This window comes from Sander lucioperca, chromosome 5 (assembly GCF_008315115.2).
Source record: "Sander lucioperca isolate FBNREF2018 chromosome 5, SLUC_FBN_1.2, whole genome shotgun sequence".
NCBI classification, from domain to species: Eukaryota; Metazoa; Chordata; class Actinopteri; order Perciformes; family Percidae; genus Sander; species Sander lucioperca.
The window spans coordinates 11749924-11766340 of record NC_050177.1 but is presented as its reverse complement, the minus strand read 5'-3'; the positions used below and the strand labels follow the sequence as shown (position 1 = coordinate 11766340).

Sequence of the window (16417 nt, the reverse complement as noted above, 5' to 3'; positions counted from 1 at the left end):
GTACAGTATTACTAACCCCCCCCCCATGCACACACAGCTTGACGTCCCTCAGCCCGTATATATGTGTGTGATCGCTGGTGTGTAAAGCGTGTGTTTCCATCTGATTCATGTAGGGAGGAGGTGACACCACATACAGAGTCAAGGCCTCCATTATGTGTTATCTCAAATGAAAAACAAGCAGCCATTAAAGAAGACAGTGTTTTTCCTCAGATGTAGACCCATTCATTGTCTACTGTTGACATCTTTTTTTGCCTCCACATCCCCAACCACAGTTCCTCTCCTCTGCTTGGCTGCTGATAATTGCATACATCTCTTATTTCACATATCTTCAATGGTAATGTGAGTAGGATTGAGAAAGGATGGCATTATACTTATTGGTAGATGTAATTAGATATTCAACTTTTGTGTATTTGCATGCCAACTGCTATAATGGTTATGAATCATATGTATATCTCTATCAGTGTCTCTGTGTCCCAACCGGCAGCGGCAGATGGCCGCCCACCTAGAGCCTGGGTCTGTCCGAGGTTTTTCCTCGCCATTGTCGCAGCAAATGCTTGCTTGTGGGAAATTGTTAGGTCTTTGTAAATCATAGAGTGTGGTCTAGACCTACTCTATCTGTAAGGTGTCCTGAGATAACTCCCGTTGTGATTTGACACTACAAATAAAATTGAATTGAATTGTATATGAAGACTTTTTGACAAATCTGAATGAGATAGTTTTGCTCAATTATGACCGACTCTCTCGTTTTGCATGTGCCCACAGCCCATGTTTTCAGTCACACCCAGCCTTGCAACCAATGTCAATGCTGCTGCGGCAGCGGCTGCTGCGTTTAACCCCTACCTTGGCCCTGTGTCGCCCGGCCTGATGCCTGCTGACATGTTGCCCAGTGGCCCCGTACTGGTCACCAGCAACCCCAATGTCCCTGTACCAGCTGCTGCTGCTGCTGCTGCTGCACAGAAACTCATGAGGACAGACAGACTGGAGGTGAGCAACACACACATTCTCACACACAGACGCAGGATAAATGCGACTGCACAAGCACGCACATACCAAAGACCACACAAATGAGAGGATTTGCATAATTATGATTTTTCTTTCATATCAGTCACAGATTAGAAGATAGATTAACAAAACTCTAGTAAACACTGCACCCGGTGAGGGTCATTTTCCCAGCTATGCAAACAGATTGGGCTTTGAAATATGGGCTGTGCCTATTTGAATATTAAAAGCATGGGTTGCAAAGTCTTGCTTCAACAGTTTCTGTTAATTATGTATCTGGTACACAGTTTCTGTTACAGTTACTACATCCCATTACCATAATGCAGTCATTACCCCGACTTAAGCAAATAGAACGAGACATTAATGAGACTATCTCTCTGCAAACACTACCGTCGATGCTGCACCCCGTCAACAGGCAGCAGACAGCACAAGCTCAAGTTATACTCTATCAGTGTGTCATTTTCACAACAATCTTTAATTTTTCTATGAAGGTAATCAGTCATTTGAAACCTGATGAGTGCTGCTCCTGTAGCTGTGTTAGCAGATAGTCATGAATTGGCCAGTGAGTCAATCTCATCCATTATGCAGCCCCACCCGGGAAACTCTCAAAGCGGAATAATGGGGAAATCGTTGGAGGCTGGCAGGAGGCGTGCGAGAATGTTAGGAAGGTTACATGGAAAATGAAATGTTGGGTAGCTGGGTAATTAATGGGGGTGAGGCTGAGTAAAGTCTCTGGGCCCGATGTGCGAGTGGATGACATGCAGAGCGAGGGGATGGGTCAATGACGGGAAAAAGAGACGGAGGGGGAGATAGGAAATCAATTTGTAGACCTGTTGTGGTCATCGAGAGAGCAGTCGGGGCCAGCAGAGACAGAGATAACAGAAAGAAAGTATGGAATTAAGTTATAGGGGCTGAGGAAAATTGGAGGCAAGAAGTACTTGTTGAAGAGGAACACGCAGGTCTCGATTCAGACTGGGATTGAAATTATTTTCCGGCTACAGATTGATAGCATTCTGCACCAAAGTGCAGTAAATAGACAAACAGATATGGAATATGTATCAGCCAAATGCAATAATTGGCAGCAGTGGGCAAATATGATTTCACCTTCAAGATATTTAGGCCCAGTGGTCGACACTGCCTGTAGTGTTCAGCCGTGTGTGCTGGTGAAGCTTTTTGATTGGGAGCATTCATATCTAGCCTAATTAGTCAGGAACTAGGTTTGCTAAAAATATCTTAGAAAAAAGGGCCGGACATATTTTAGTTTGTGTGTCGTTCAAAATCAACATAGCTGGAATTCTGTGGACCAAAACACATACCAGTAAGAAGATATGTGCATGCTATTTCCTTGACTCTGAGAGAAATTCCTATTTTAGAAGTCAATCCTCCAGACTGTTTTTCCTGGGAAATATTTTCCGGCAGTCTCTCTGACTCTATCTTTTATGGAGCTATACTGCAGCCTTTTAGCGTGTATAGAATCATATGTTGCTTACCTAAAACCATGGTGATGTAAATGGCCTAGAGGGACCGTTACCATAGGGACAGAAATATGATTAATAGACCTTTTATTTTGTTTATATTATTATATATATATATTATTATATTATTTTAGTTTGTCCAACTAAGCACTTCCACTGGGTTGGATCACTCTAATGCATGATTAAACACTGTTTAAAAAAAAAACACTGGTCCGCACCTGGTGCAGAGAACATCAAATTGCTTCCACTTAGTCTTCCCTTTCGTCTCTTATTTTTTTTCCATGCCAGCCTCACTCACTCGATCCCTAAGACTCTCACCCTGTCTCCTTGATCCCCATCTGTCTGTCCTTTACTCTTTATTCATCAACCACACATTGTCCTCTCTCTCTGTTGTTTCCTCCCTCTCTCCCTCTCTCACCAGTCTCTCCAACATCTGCCTGACAACAAGGACAAGGCAGTCTCTCTCTTTCCTTTTTTTTTATATATAAGACCAGAAGCAGCAGTGGTGATGGTGGCAGTGGTGGGGAATTAATGTGTGTGAGTGTGCATGTGTAGGTGTACATTCATATGCGAGTGTGTGAGTGCGTGAGAGAGGTACATAAGAGAAAGAAGAGACAGGGAGAGAGGCCGAATCCTGCCGAATCCTGCCCCATCTCTCACACAGATCGGTGATTGTGGATGATGAGCTGTCATGACAGGAGACAGAGCAGGGTTAGTTTGTAGATTACACCGTTGGTGGCTTTTTGTCTGGCAGCCGTTCCACCACAAATCAAATCTTTTATGTATGCAGACAGTGAGACTGGTAAACAGACATTTGGTAAATGGCTTGTTCTATTACAATAACTGATAGATTGATACAACGTACCATGAAATTACATTTCATTTGGAGTAGGATAGGATTCTGAGTGCAATTCAGACTCAGCGGTGGCTGCCAGTACTCAAACAGAGATCTTAAGTTATTGCAGTTATTTAAGTGTCAACATTTAATTCTGGGAGAAAATGCTGCCTCATAATTTATATGTGCACACCTTTGTGTGTGTGTGTGTGTGTGTGTGTGTGTGTGTGTGTGTGTGTTATTATGCGTGGGTTGGTGATTACGTCAGCTGCAGCCTCCCATGAGGGCAACCAGCCCCAATATTTCCCATGAGTCTCATTGAGCCCCCACGTCCAGGCTGAGGCAATCACTTTCCCAACTGTTCACGCAGATGCTGCCCTCTTCTGTCTCTATGAGGAAGAACAACAACACAGCTCATTTCAATAATGGATAATTGTTGTGTGATTGATGAGTGTGTAAACGCTGGTTACGGTCTGTTCTGCTTATCAATCAACAGTAATGGCCGAGCCTGTCACTAAGATTGGTTAGCTCTGTCTGGTAAAGTGATTGTCAAGCTCTGAAATGACCGAACAGATTGATTACTTCATCAAATAGGAAGTAAAGTGAGCAGTAACTTCACAATGTGGGTCTGCTGTTTGTGAGTGTTTTAGACTTGTAATCTTATCGGCATGTAAGCAAAGTAAAAGTAGTGAAACAGTGTGTTTGTTCGTGTTTTGTTTTGTGAACCAGGTGTGTCGGGAATACCAGCGAGGTAACTGCACACGTGGGGAGAACGACTGTCGCTTTGCCCACCCTTCAGACAGCACTATGATTGACACCAACGACAATACAGTCACTGTGTGTATGGACTACATTAAGGGCCGCTGCTCGAGGGAGAAGTGCAAGTACTTTCACCCTCCGGCTCACCTGCAGGCCAAGATCAAAGCCACCCAACACCAAGTCAACCAGGCTGCAGCTGCTGCAGCCATGGTAGGTATCTTTCCACAGATTGCAACACCAATAAGGACTTCAGAGGATTTGCTGTACAGCATCCTTAGTACCGTGTAGCCAGAGAAATTTCTATCAGTTAAAACAAATAACATGTAAGAGTACATATAGTTCCAAAAATTAGACTTGATTTCTCACGTGATGACCTAAAATATATCATTAAGCTCTTCTGTTGATGTGGGCTAATTTAATATGACCTGCTCATGAACACATACAGTATACTACAAACACTCTTATTTGGGCCTTGATTTCCCAGTTTCTAATGGATGTAGTTGTTTGGGTCAACACCTTCTACCCTGTGCTTTTACTCAATCTCCCAGCACACATCCAGTCTCCTCTGTTCGTGCTCTCTTCAGCTCTGACTCAAAACGCACTAAGAAGACACAGAGAGAATATGTGTGCTTTATTAGCAACAGGCTGTAGCGACCATGCTCGTATGTGACTGAGCGTACTGTTCCCCTCCTCCTGCTCCTCCTTGTTCTGCTTGCTTTGTTGTCGTATATCTTTTTGCCGTTGTCAACAGGTATGTTACATCTTTGCTGAAAAGGCTGTTCATTTTGAACTTCGTTCCTGCAATGCAGTGATAACTTTCTAAATAGAGACACAATGAGGTTTTGCGCAGTCAAATTCTGTAGATGACATTGTACAGCAGGTATTCCAGAAAGGAGGCTAAGGTTGATTTCAGTTAACCTTTCACGTTGAAGCCAAATTAGGCGTAATATGATCACACCTGCCTCCACATTTGAACAAAAGTATCAGTAATATCTGACCTTTTTAGCCTCTCTTCTCTTTAAAATGCTAAATGTCATGAGCAGATGTATTCCTTTGCTCATTCAGCTTGAATGCCATTTGAAATGACAATCAGTGGTGAAAATGTAGATTTTACAATGTGGCCACCAACTTGGACTAAATTATCTTAGTTTGTTTTTCAACTTAGTAATTTTATGAGGAAACATACATTGCTATGAGGTGCAGGGAACAGTGGACCCAAATGCAGAGATAAGGCAGGCAAGCAGGAGAAGGTTTGAGCTCGAGGATTTATTAAACACAAAAACAGGGAGCAAACCAAAGGCGATCCAAAAATGAAGCAGGCAGAAACAACACAGGGAGTCCAAAGGGAGCAGGCAAAAAACTAATGTCCAAAATGATGAAAAACACAAGGAAAAGGGTGTTAACAAAAACAGAGACTGGAACAAACTTACAGCGAAAAACTTACAGGAACAAAAGCCCACAGGGAAGATTCTAAAAACAGGAACATGAGTGAAACACACTGACAGGCAAAAACACAAAATGATCTGACACGGCACACAGAGGCTAAGTACAAGAGGTAACGAACAAACAAGGAACAGGTGATACAACAGGTGAAACACATCAGAGCGGGGCAGAACAATCAGACAGGCGGGAAAACACAGGAAGTAAAACTAGACAAGACAAGACAGAAAACCAGGCTACCAAAATAAAACAGAAAAGAACAGAACCTACACAATCATCCCAGAAACATACACAATCCACAGGAAACAAAACCCACAGTACAGAAACACAAATAATCCATAGGGAAATACAGGAAACAGAAACAGAAATATAAACAACCCCAACAGAAATATACACAACAACAACATACATAAGCGGACAAACAATGTTGTATTAGTGTATTTAAAAGTACAAACTAAAGTCCTTTGAGCCAAATCAAAGCGAACATTATCAGGCATACTCTACTGTTTTATTATCTGCCTCTTTTAAACACTTAGTAGTTACAATGTGTTTAAGCAAAGGATCTGAGAGACAGCAATAACATAATACAGTGAAAAGTGAGATAGAATAAATAGACTAAAATAGTATAATATAACATCATACAAGTTATACAGTCATACAGTGTTAAAAGCTGTGTGTTTAGTTGAAAATAAAGTACAGAAGCAGCGGTGTGTATTGTGGTTAATGTCCACAGTTTATGTGCTATGACAGTAAATACGTATTCACCCTTGATAGCAAAACCTAGACTTTGGCTAAGTAGGTCAAAATAGATCTCATACGTGATTTATAGATGTTTATAAATGTATTCTTAATAAAGCAATACATAAGGAAAGAAACAAATGTTGTCTGGTGTATTTAAATGCACACACTTAAAGGTCCTATGACATGCTGCTTTTTGGATGCTTTTATATAGACCTTAGTGGTCCCCTAATACTGTATCTGAAGTCTTTTTTATATAGGCCTTAGTGGTCCCCTAATACTGTATCTGAAGTCTCTTTCCTGAAATTCAGCCTTGGTGCAGAATTACAGCCACTAGAGCCAGTCCCACAATGAGCTTTACTTAGGATGTGCCATTTCTGTGTCTGTAGCTTTAAATGCTTATGAGGAGGAGAGGGGGGGGGGGGCAAGGTGGAGGGCGGGGCTGTGGCCTTGACCAACTGCCATGCTTTGCTCGTTTGCAAGCCATGATGTCTCTCTCTTTCTCATGGGCGGACCAAATTCTCTGGGCGGGCAAAGCAGAGAAAGGGGAGGTAACCTTTCCCCTTATGAGGTCATAAGGAGCAAGATTCCAGATCGGCCCATCTGAGCTTTCATTTTCTCAAAGGCAGAGCAGGATACCCAGGGCTCGGTTTACACCTATCGCCATTTCTAGCCACTGGGGGACCATAGGCAGGCTGGGGGAACTCACATTAATGTTAAAAAACCTCATAAAGTGAAATTTTCATGCCATGGGACCTTTAAGTGCTTTGGAAATTCTTAATGTCTGTGCAAGCAGGTAATCTTTATCTAGGTAATTAATAAAAGGTTATTCATAATTCTAATCTATGGCCAATTTAGAATGACATTAAGGTGTGCCGGGGCAGAACTTTGGTGAAAACAGTGTTTCATTTTATTATTTTATTAATGGCAGTTTCAGCTACTGTTTGAGAGCTGGGTTAAAAACTGGTCTGGGATCAGGGGTCAGGGGTCAGGATCAAGTTAACCTGCCAGTAATGCGGTTTAGTTCCAGGGCAACTGTTGCCATAGCCCAGTTACCAAGTAAACACAGTATCTGGAGCAGGGCCTTTTTTGTGAGCCAAGATTATATTACATCATATTCATAGTGTATGTCTATACAATAAACTAGGATTTGTATTCAATTTGAATTTAACACATCTGGTTAATTGATTAATCCTCCTTTCTGGATAAGAACACCATTACTCTCCACGTTATAGTTCATGGAACAGAATATTCTTCTGACAATAAACTCCGTCAAGGCCCAAAACTTTTCAGTAACCCCACAGCCATTAATGTGCATGCCCTAGTCTTCTTGTTGTTGTTGTATATTGCATTCCAATGATTTGTTTTTATTTGTTTGTTTGTTTTTTTTTTGTTTGTTTTTTTCTTACCAACCCACACTGCACTGCTGCCCCCATGATGCACCTTCGCTTGCTGGTTTATGTTAATGCGCTTGAACCCCATTGGCCCATTGCCATCATGTGCTCGCTGCCTGCTAATTAAGACTCAGTCGGCTGTCAAATCACTGAAGCGACCCCTCGACGCAACTTTTGACCTGGTACTATGACCTTTCACCTTTTAGCTTGGCATGTAGCTGTGGTGTAGTAGATATACCTATGTAGTTCTAAAACAAAGTAGATATGTAATGAGGAAACACTGAGGGGTGATGAACTGATTGTATCCATTAGTTTTGTTGCTTACATTTATATAATTTATATAATTATCCCATTTGAATCCTGATTCAAAACATCAGGGACCCAAAAAAGAAAAGGCCTTAAAAAAGCAACCCCCTATATTTTCACTGTCAGTGGTCAGTTCATCACCTTAAGTGCATCTCAAAAGCAAATAATTGGTGGCATGAAAATGTAATTTTTTTAGTTTCTAAAAAAGTATGGTAGTCTTTGCATGATTCTGTCACTTCCCATATTGCATGTGTAATTGTTGAAGAGGTGTCTTAACACGGCTTATAGTGTACTACTATCATGGAGCTGGCAGTGCAGCGTTCCCTAACTATATCCTTCTTGTTGATGGTCCAACAATCAATACAATAACCAGTATCATAACCAGTATTATAGTTCTCATTACAGAAAGATCTAGTTTTGCCTTAGCCTGCAAAATAATTATTTTTATGTACTGTTTTTTTATTTATTTTTTTAATCATTTCATAAGGTTCGTGACATTGTGCTGAGGACATATTTTTGTTGCCATTAGCAAGATAGATGTCACAGTTTGTCAGCTAGCACCACTGTCCTGACTTGCTCTGACAGAGGTAGTGCAGTCCACTGCTTGCTTGCCAGTGTTTGTAATAGCTGTTTGGAAGGGGCAACTTTATCTTCTAATGAAATTCTTTCTTCTCTCTGTCCTGAATGTCACTGCTACCATCCTTTGGTTTCCCTCACTCCCATCCCTTTATTTTGGTGTTGTCCCCTCTTCAGGGGCTCCCTCCCGTCTTGCCTCCTTTACCAAAGAGACCTGCACTTGAAAAAGCCAACGGTGCCACCACTATGTTCAATGCTGGTGTATTCCAGTACCAACAGGCCCTGGCCAACATGCAGTTTCAGCAGCAGGCTGCCTTCATACCATCAGGTAAGGCCTGAGCCTTCTTTCGCCTGTGTTTGTGGCAGTGATCCCATTGCTATTGGCTGTCAAAATCACACAGTGTTTTTAACAACTGATGTGAATGGCTGAATGATTGTGTGATTTCATTGTTGGTCACAAGGTGGAAACGTTTGCATGAACTTAATTGCACATGTATGAACAGCATGTGGTGTAGGTTTAGTGTCAGAAGTCACAGTTGTTTGGTTTTTAAAGATATTGACTGCTCTTTTCTGCATGTATATGTGTTTAGTATATCAACTTAGCAATTCACATTGGGTTAAAATTGGTCTTTGTATCTGCTACAATAATGGTATTCTATAGCAGTGGTTCCCAACCTTTTTTCCTTGGCGCCCCCCCCCTACTTATGTCTAAGAAAAGCTGAGCCCCCCCCGAAACCGAAGTTGAGGTAACTCTCGAGATAGAGCCTTACTTTCTTTTTTGATACAGAGGAGTTATCAGCACTTTTACGTTTCTCCGCCATGTTTTATTCATAAAATAGTGATGCCGTGGCGGCAGGAAAAATGAGGATGATAGCAGCTAGCAGCTGACCTGATGACAGCAGGGTCCCAGGTTAAGAGGTCCCGGAGGTTTGGCCTACTAAGTAGCCTGCCTACAATTTTAAGCGAGAACAAAAATATATAGTTTTTATACCGACTTTTGTATACATTATATATTCTAGTGTATTATCATAATTTGTTAAACATGTGCAAATATTTTTTTTTTTACCTCAACCTCAAACCAGATGAAGACTTGCGCACCCCCTCTGATCTTTGCCGCCCCCCTGAGGGGTGCCCGGACCCCAGGTTGGGAACCACTGGTCTATAGTATGTTAAAGGAGAATTCCGGTCGATTTCAACACTAGCTCTGTTGTTTGTAAATTTGGAGTGCTGTCAGTAGCGAGAAAAAACGAAAACAATCGGTGTTGCCTACACCGTGTTATCCTCCTGCTACAGTTTGCACCCAGGAGACTGAAACAGGGCAAGTTTTAAACGCGCTTTTAGCCTCTTAACATGTTCAAAATGTCATTACAAGTGCCTACCCATGTGAAGTGATTCCTCCCGAGTGAACACAGTGAATCTGACTGCAGTAGATGTGAAAGAAATGCATGAAAGTTGTGCTAATTCATACCTCTGTTTAGTTCCGGTGTTGAGACGGCAAGACGAGTGCTTAGGGACCGTCTACAAACTACAACACCAAAAAGAGATTCAACAAAAAATGTTTATTAATTTAATGATTAAATAAGGTAGTGTCTCCAAACTTACCTCAATTATAAATTGTATCCTGCTAGTTGTACTACAGCACTTACTTTAAAAAATAAATAAGCATATGCCTATTTTTGAAAATAGTTTTGTATCTCTTTTTGGTGTTGTAGTTTGTAGACGGTCCCGAAGCACTCGTCTTGCCGTCTCAAAACCGGAACTAAACAGAGCTGAATTATCACGACTTTCATGCATTTCTTTCACATCTACTGCAGTCAGATTCACTGTGTTCACTCGGGAGGAATCACTTCACATGGGTAGGCACTTGTAATGACATTTTGAACATGTTAAGAGGCTAAAAGCGCGTTTAAAACTTGCCCTGTTTCAGCCTCCTGGGTGCAAACTGTAGCAGGAGGATAACACGGTGTAGGCAACACCGATTGTTTTCGTTTTTTCTCGCTACTGACAGCACTCCAAATTTACAAACAACAGAGCTAGTGTTGAAATCGACCGGAAGTCTCCTTTAATTATTAACGGCTTAAATCGTTTGAACACAGAAAGCAGATCATTCAAAGCTACCACTGTGAAAACAGCTGTTTGACTGCCGGAAGGAAAATAGGACCTCTGGTGGTAGTTTTTAATTTCCCCTTCCAGTTAATGGTGCAGTGAGAGTTGAGAGCCAGAGCTTAAATATTTCATGCATATGTTTCCTATGCTGTGGTATGTGTGTTTGCAGCAGCTGTGTTTGCAGTAGCTCTGTTGTGCGCAAAGGAATGATTATTCTGTGTACTTAATAATAAAAAAATATTGGTACATAATCAGCTGTATAACCATTATATTGAAGCCAGCAGGTTAACATATTCCGAGCACAATGTCGTCATATTCACGTTAAATCCAATGTGTCTGACTTTATAACACTTGTAATGGGTTTCTGTTGATTTCTTCTCCTCCCAATTCACTCCACTCCCTGTTGCAATGCATGATGGGCAGGCTCGATATTGTGCATGACACCTGCAACAAGTGTTGGTAGGTGCCAGCTTTCCTTACTGATTCATTGTAGTCACTCACGTGTCATTCAACTCACCACATTATGTGAGCACATTCTCCAGTTTGTGAATTTAGACTTTGACATGAACCCCAAATGGCATATGTAACCTCTTTTCAACGCAGCCGACAGTGTGGCTGTGAATCGTACATTTTGATTAGGAATTTAATTGCCATTTAAATTGGAAGTTATGTGTTTTTTTTTACTCTGCGATACATCTTTGTGGTATGGAATGAACCCCTTTTTGCTCTGCCACAGTTCTGTCTGTCACCTAATGCTTGTTGCAGTTAAATCCCCTTGCTTCATTAGACTTCCATTCCAAGCTCTCTAACCTTTAGATCACCTCATTATACTGTCTGGTTATACATACCATATACATATAAGGGGTTATTGTTGGTATTAGAACAAGTGGTACATGTAGTAGTTGTTAGTTTATTTTTTTTTGCGTTCTAGTAATAATTTATTGTAATTTTCCTTTTTAGGGAGGTAAAACAACAGCCAATTAGCTACCCTGTTCAGTATGAATGCGAAAAGAAAGACGTGGTGTTTATTTTTCTCCCTCCACAACACATCTGTTTCTATCTCTTTACTCACATTTTGTTGAGTAATTGTTAGAAATAGTAAAAACTAGAAACTTCATGTGGTTTAAAGCTATTTAAATCTATCATTTTTCACATCAGCATTCCATAGACAGATGTACACATGACGTATTAACATTAAAAAAAGCTTTAAATCTGCTCTGGTTCAACTGCCTGTGTGATCTCTCCCTCCAAGTACCCATGATGCACGGTGCTAATGTGTCTGCAGCCACCACATCTGCCACAAGTGTTCCCTTTGCAACCGCAACAGCCAATCAGGTTTGCTCCTCTCCTGCCCCTCTCTCTCTCTCTCTCTCTCTCTCTCTCTCTCTCGCTCTCTCTCTCGCTCTCTCTTTCTTTTCAGTATCTGTTAGATTTTTTAATCATATGATTCCCATGTGCCTCTTAATGAAAAATGCATGAATGGTGCACAAGGCTCTCTGCTAGCTTTTCAGAGCATCTGATACTGTGATTGTTTAGATAGTTACAAAGCGTATCTTTATGTAATGAACCGAGTGCTGTTTGTCCTCATTTCAACTGATGTCTCCGTCCCCTTCCTTCTTTGTCTCCCTGTTTATTTCTTGCCCTCTATTTCTGTCTTCCCTCTTCTCACTCAGATTCCAATGATATCTGCAGACCATCTGACCAGTCACAAATATGTGACCCAGATGTAGGAGTCTCAATCAGAACAGTATGTACTGCACCTCTTTCTCACCCAACAGCTCACACTCTTGCAAATCTGAAATCTGTTACTTTTCTGCTACTTACTTATTATTATTATTATTATTATTATTATTATTATTATTATTATTATTGCATTGAACACAGATATTGTGAAAGACACAAAGACAAGGCATGAATAAAAAAATAACTAAAAAAAAGGTTGGCATTGACGTAAAAAAAACAACTTTTGCCATTAAACATGATTCAGGGTTTTGTAGAATCGTCTTATATTGACGTTATATTGTGAAATCATGGTCCGATATTAAGACAATTAGAAACGTCTAAACTAAGCTTGTCCTCTCCCTTCACATCTGTTTTGCTGTGTTTTTTTTTGCTGTGTCTTCTTTCCAGATGGAACTGGAGCGTGCTGGTGTCGAGTCTAAGTTTAGCGGTCACCCTTCATGCCTGTAACATCACGAGCAAAACGGAGAGCCAAATCTAAATCGGTTTGGGATAAATCTGCATGTTAACATAGGAGGCACAGTTTGTCAGGATTGTTTTCATGTGTACTTCATGCACACTATAACACAACAACAGAAAAAGAACATCATTTGCATTAAAAGACTGCCTTTCCGCTCTGTGGAGGCCATTTACCTTTATACACCGGACACACTTTGAATGTTAACATGAGGTAAACGAGTGGAGCAGTCGTAAAAAAAAAAAACGAATCGACTGGATTGGTACGTCCATTGACCAAGAATCATGACTTGTGCTGTTTGTTTGTTTATTGGTTGGTGGTCTTTGACCCTAATGTGTTCATTTGTTTACACAAAGGTGCACCTTGTATTTCATTTTGAGGTAAACGAATGATCTGACTGAATCACATATGCATGCACAAAGATTTTGTTTATGCTTTTATTTTGTTGAACCAGTGATAAGGGAAATCTCATGAGTGCACTCAGAGGCAAAATAGCAACTGAATGTCTGTGAGGTGTCTTTCAAACCTTTGTAGCCTACCTTTCTATCTCTTAAGCACATGTCTTTAACCGTGCAGGCATCTCTGTAAAGTGCCATACATCTCAATCATCATCTGGATTTTATTAAAGCAGTTCTACAAAGTGTTAAAACTCAACAATTCCCTTTAATATGTCTATTTTCTCTCTTGGACAGCATGTAGTGTCCAATGTTGTGACCCGTCATTACCTGTGATCCCTAATAGCACCACTGCTGATTAGATTACCTTCCCAAGATTGTCTTCTTTAATCAAATCTGCTGAATGAATCACTTTTTTTTTTTTTTTTTGGAAATTTCTTCTCAGTTGTTTAGACAGGAAATTACTGGATTTATGCTGACACAGATCTCTCCATGGCCATTAAGTCTTTTGACTCTAAAAGTCAGATGAGTTGTATGTGGGGTGTTGGCCTGTATGAGTGACCAAAGACTCTCCTCATGATGATGTTTTACTGAATAGCTTTGAAACAACAGGGCGATCAGTTGGTATCCAAACTGCTGTGAGACAGAATCGACGGTGCAACTGACGACAGATTTGTATGATTGATTTGTTCTTCATTTGTATGGTTATGCATATTTTAAAGCAGATTGTCAAAGTAGATTCAGTGTAGTGTATATATAGTCTGACATATTTAAGAATATTTGTTAAGTGCGTCTACCTGAGAGCTGTTTTCAGATAGTCAGCCAAAGTCTTTAAGTGTCACTGTTACTAGAAATTGTGGGTAGACTAGTGGGACTACATTTCTAAAATGTGTGAGCTGCAAAAGCGAGCCCAAAGTAGGATTGGGTGTATAGAGTAGATCTCTAGAACTCTTTGTCTTTTTTGTGTTCTGGGGTGTTCTTCAGGCATATTTAATTGGTGGATAGTACGGGGAAAGTGGCAAGAATAAACGATTGTATTACTCATCCAAAGCCTTAGAATGAACCATCGGGTCAGCACAAAGCAACATGCCATTTTGAACCATCCAGTTGCCTAATCCACGCCATATTAACACACACAGAGCACTATGTAATTGTCACTTTTTTGTCAGTGTTTTCTTAACTTTCTGTTGGTTGTTTTTTAGATGAGGAGTGTTTTACTTTATTTTGTTTGGATATTTTGATATTGAGTTTGGATTTTGAGTTTTGCTCATTATATTTATAGTTCTTATAATGAATATAAGGTTTAAAAAAAAAAAAGTGTGTGTTTGTGTGTTCCTCATGCACAGTTTCCTGAAATTCCATGTAATGTTAATTTTAGTATGATTATGATTGTAAACTCAATATTTTCTACGTTATGCATATTGTTGAACTGTATGCATATTGTTCATTTCTCTAGTCCTTTTGTGTTCTTTGAACAAAGATGTTTTATATGAGTATCTAACAGCGATGAAATAATAGAACAGAGAGGCTAAGTTGTCACTGTGGCAACCATCGCCAATAACCGAGTAATATTTTAACGATTGTAAGGTTTGTATCTAGTCATATGAGAAGAAAAAAAAAAGACTATTATAAATTCTTAGATGTTTAGACTAAAGATGTTATTTTCTACTGTATCCATTTCAAATAGTAACTATTGTTTTAATATTTTTACTCTCCCTGGAAATTGGGCCATGTTGGAAAACAAGCTGCATATTTGATCACTTTTTGGGGGCGTCGCTAGCGGGGTCAGGTGAACGTGGTGAGTGGGGAACTGAGTCTGCACACTCATCTCTTACTTAGCCAACTGCAAACAACATGGGTGGGGTGGGAAATCTTGAGGCGATAAAGGTGATAGAGGTTGACTTTTTTGCACTTCTGTACATAGTCAAAAAAGAGAGAATCATGTATATTGAGATCTTATTTTGAATAAAAAAAAATTGTGTCTATAATGACAAGGAATTTTGCTAGGATAACAAAAAAAAAATCTTATGAAAGGCTGAACAAAATTGCTTGCATCAAAAGGGCACTGAGTTCTCACTCTCCGACCCGTTTCAGAAAAGGCCAAGTGTTGCTCTTCTTTTTCGTCAGCAGCTTGTAGTTTGCCAGGTAACCTTCTGGAGGAGGCGTCCACTACCCTCCAACGTAAGAGCCTGACTGGGTTTGTCTGGTCCCCTAACCTGCCTGTATTGACAGGTCTGTGTGTCATGGCCACGCCCTCCCAGGCCCAACCAATCACAACACGTCCTGTCTCCTTACTTCACTCAGAGAAGAATGCATGTTAAAGGAAATACATATACCGTTTAAAAAACACCACGACAGTAATATTGAATAAGAAAACATGTTACACAGAAAGATGTATTTACAGTATACAATATTCTATCAATGTAATGGAATAAAACATATATAAAAATACAAAAATAGAATAGTGTTTATTTAAAAAATAAAATAAAAAAAATAAAAAAGATTCCTGAGAATATACTCACTAAAGTTTTACCACTTGGAGAGTACATGCAACACAAACACCATAGCTATAAGTATGTTCTTTATGTTTATGTAAGCTGTGCTTCTAGTAGATGAAACTGACCAAACGGGAATGTAGTTCAACATCAGGCAGAATTTAGGAATCATTTCAGATTGAAATACCGTTTTGTGGTTTGGTCATTAAATCGGTAGTTTGAAATTGTGTCCTGATCATCTTTGTCATCTCTCATCTCCTACAAGCACGCATGCTTACGTTTATGATATAATAAAAAGCGTTTCTTGTTTGTTTTCTCTGCTCGTAGTGCTAATATGATGTATTCTGTCTTCTGCTGCAGTTTGTTTCTGCTTGTTTTACTGCTCCAGGCCCCCATGAAAGGATGTGTCATGTTTGCATACTGGCCACCTCTGGAATGCACCTGTAGAGAAAACCTCTGATTGTCACAGTCTAAAGCCATACAATATAATCTCATCAGAATGAAATGTGTGCAAAGAAACCAGAAATGAAATAGAGGTGGGAAACTGTACCTTACAGGAAGGTGTTTGCTGTGGTTGTATTAACTGCAACATCATGTCATAATTGAAGTCATGAATGTAGCTAATAAAACTTGTGCTGTGATGTGATTAGTGTGGTTAAGAGAATATCGTTCTTGGCACATTTCTCTTCATGGGGCCTGCAT

At 40.2% G+C, this 16417-nt stretch overlaps 1 protein-coding gene across 10 annotated transcripts in view; it reads left to right on the top strand.

Annotated features, from left to right (window-relative positions):
• The window catches only part of LOC116050821 (muscleblind-like protein 1), a 76142-nt gene extending 60572 nt beyond the window's left edge, over positions 1–15570 (top strand). For 2 of the 10 annotated variants that reach the window (XM_031301032.2, XM_031301031.2), the window contains exons 4-11: positions 763–984; positions 4039–4278; positions 7769–7822; positions 8700–8850; positions 11052–11087; positions 11881–11963; positions 12302–12375; positions 12759–15570. In XM_031301032.2, the coding sequence (XP_031156892.1) occupies positions 763–984; positions 4039–4278; positions 7769–7822; positions 8700–8850; positions 11052–11087; positions 11881–11963; positions 12302–12358 (843 nt within the window). In that variant the 3' untranslated portion in view covers positions 12359–12375; positions 12759–15570. The remainder of the gene's footprint in view (positions 1–762; positions 985–4038; positions 4279–7768; positions 7823–8699; positions 8851–11051; positions 11088–11880; positions 11964–12301; positions 12376–12758) is intronic. The other 8 variants (XM_031301037.2, XM_031301035.2, XM_031301034.2 and 5 more) reach the window with 8 other exon arrangements.
• The last annotated feature ends 847 nt before the right edge of the window (positions 15571–16417 follow it).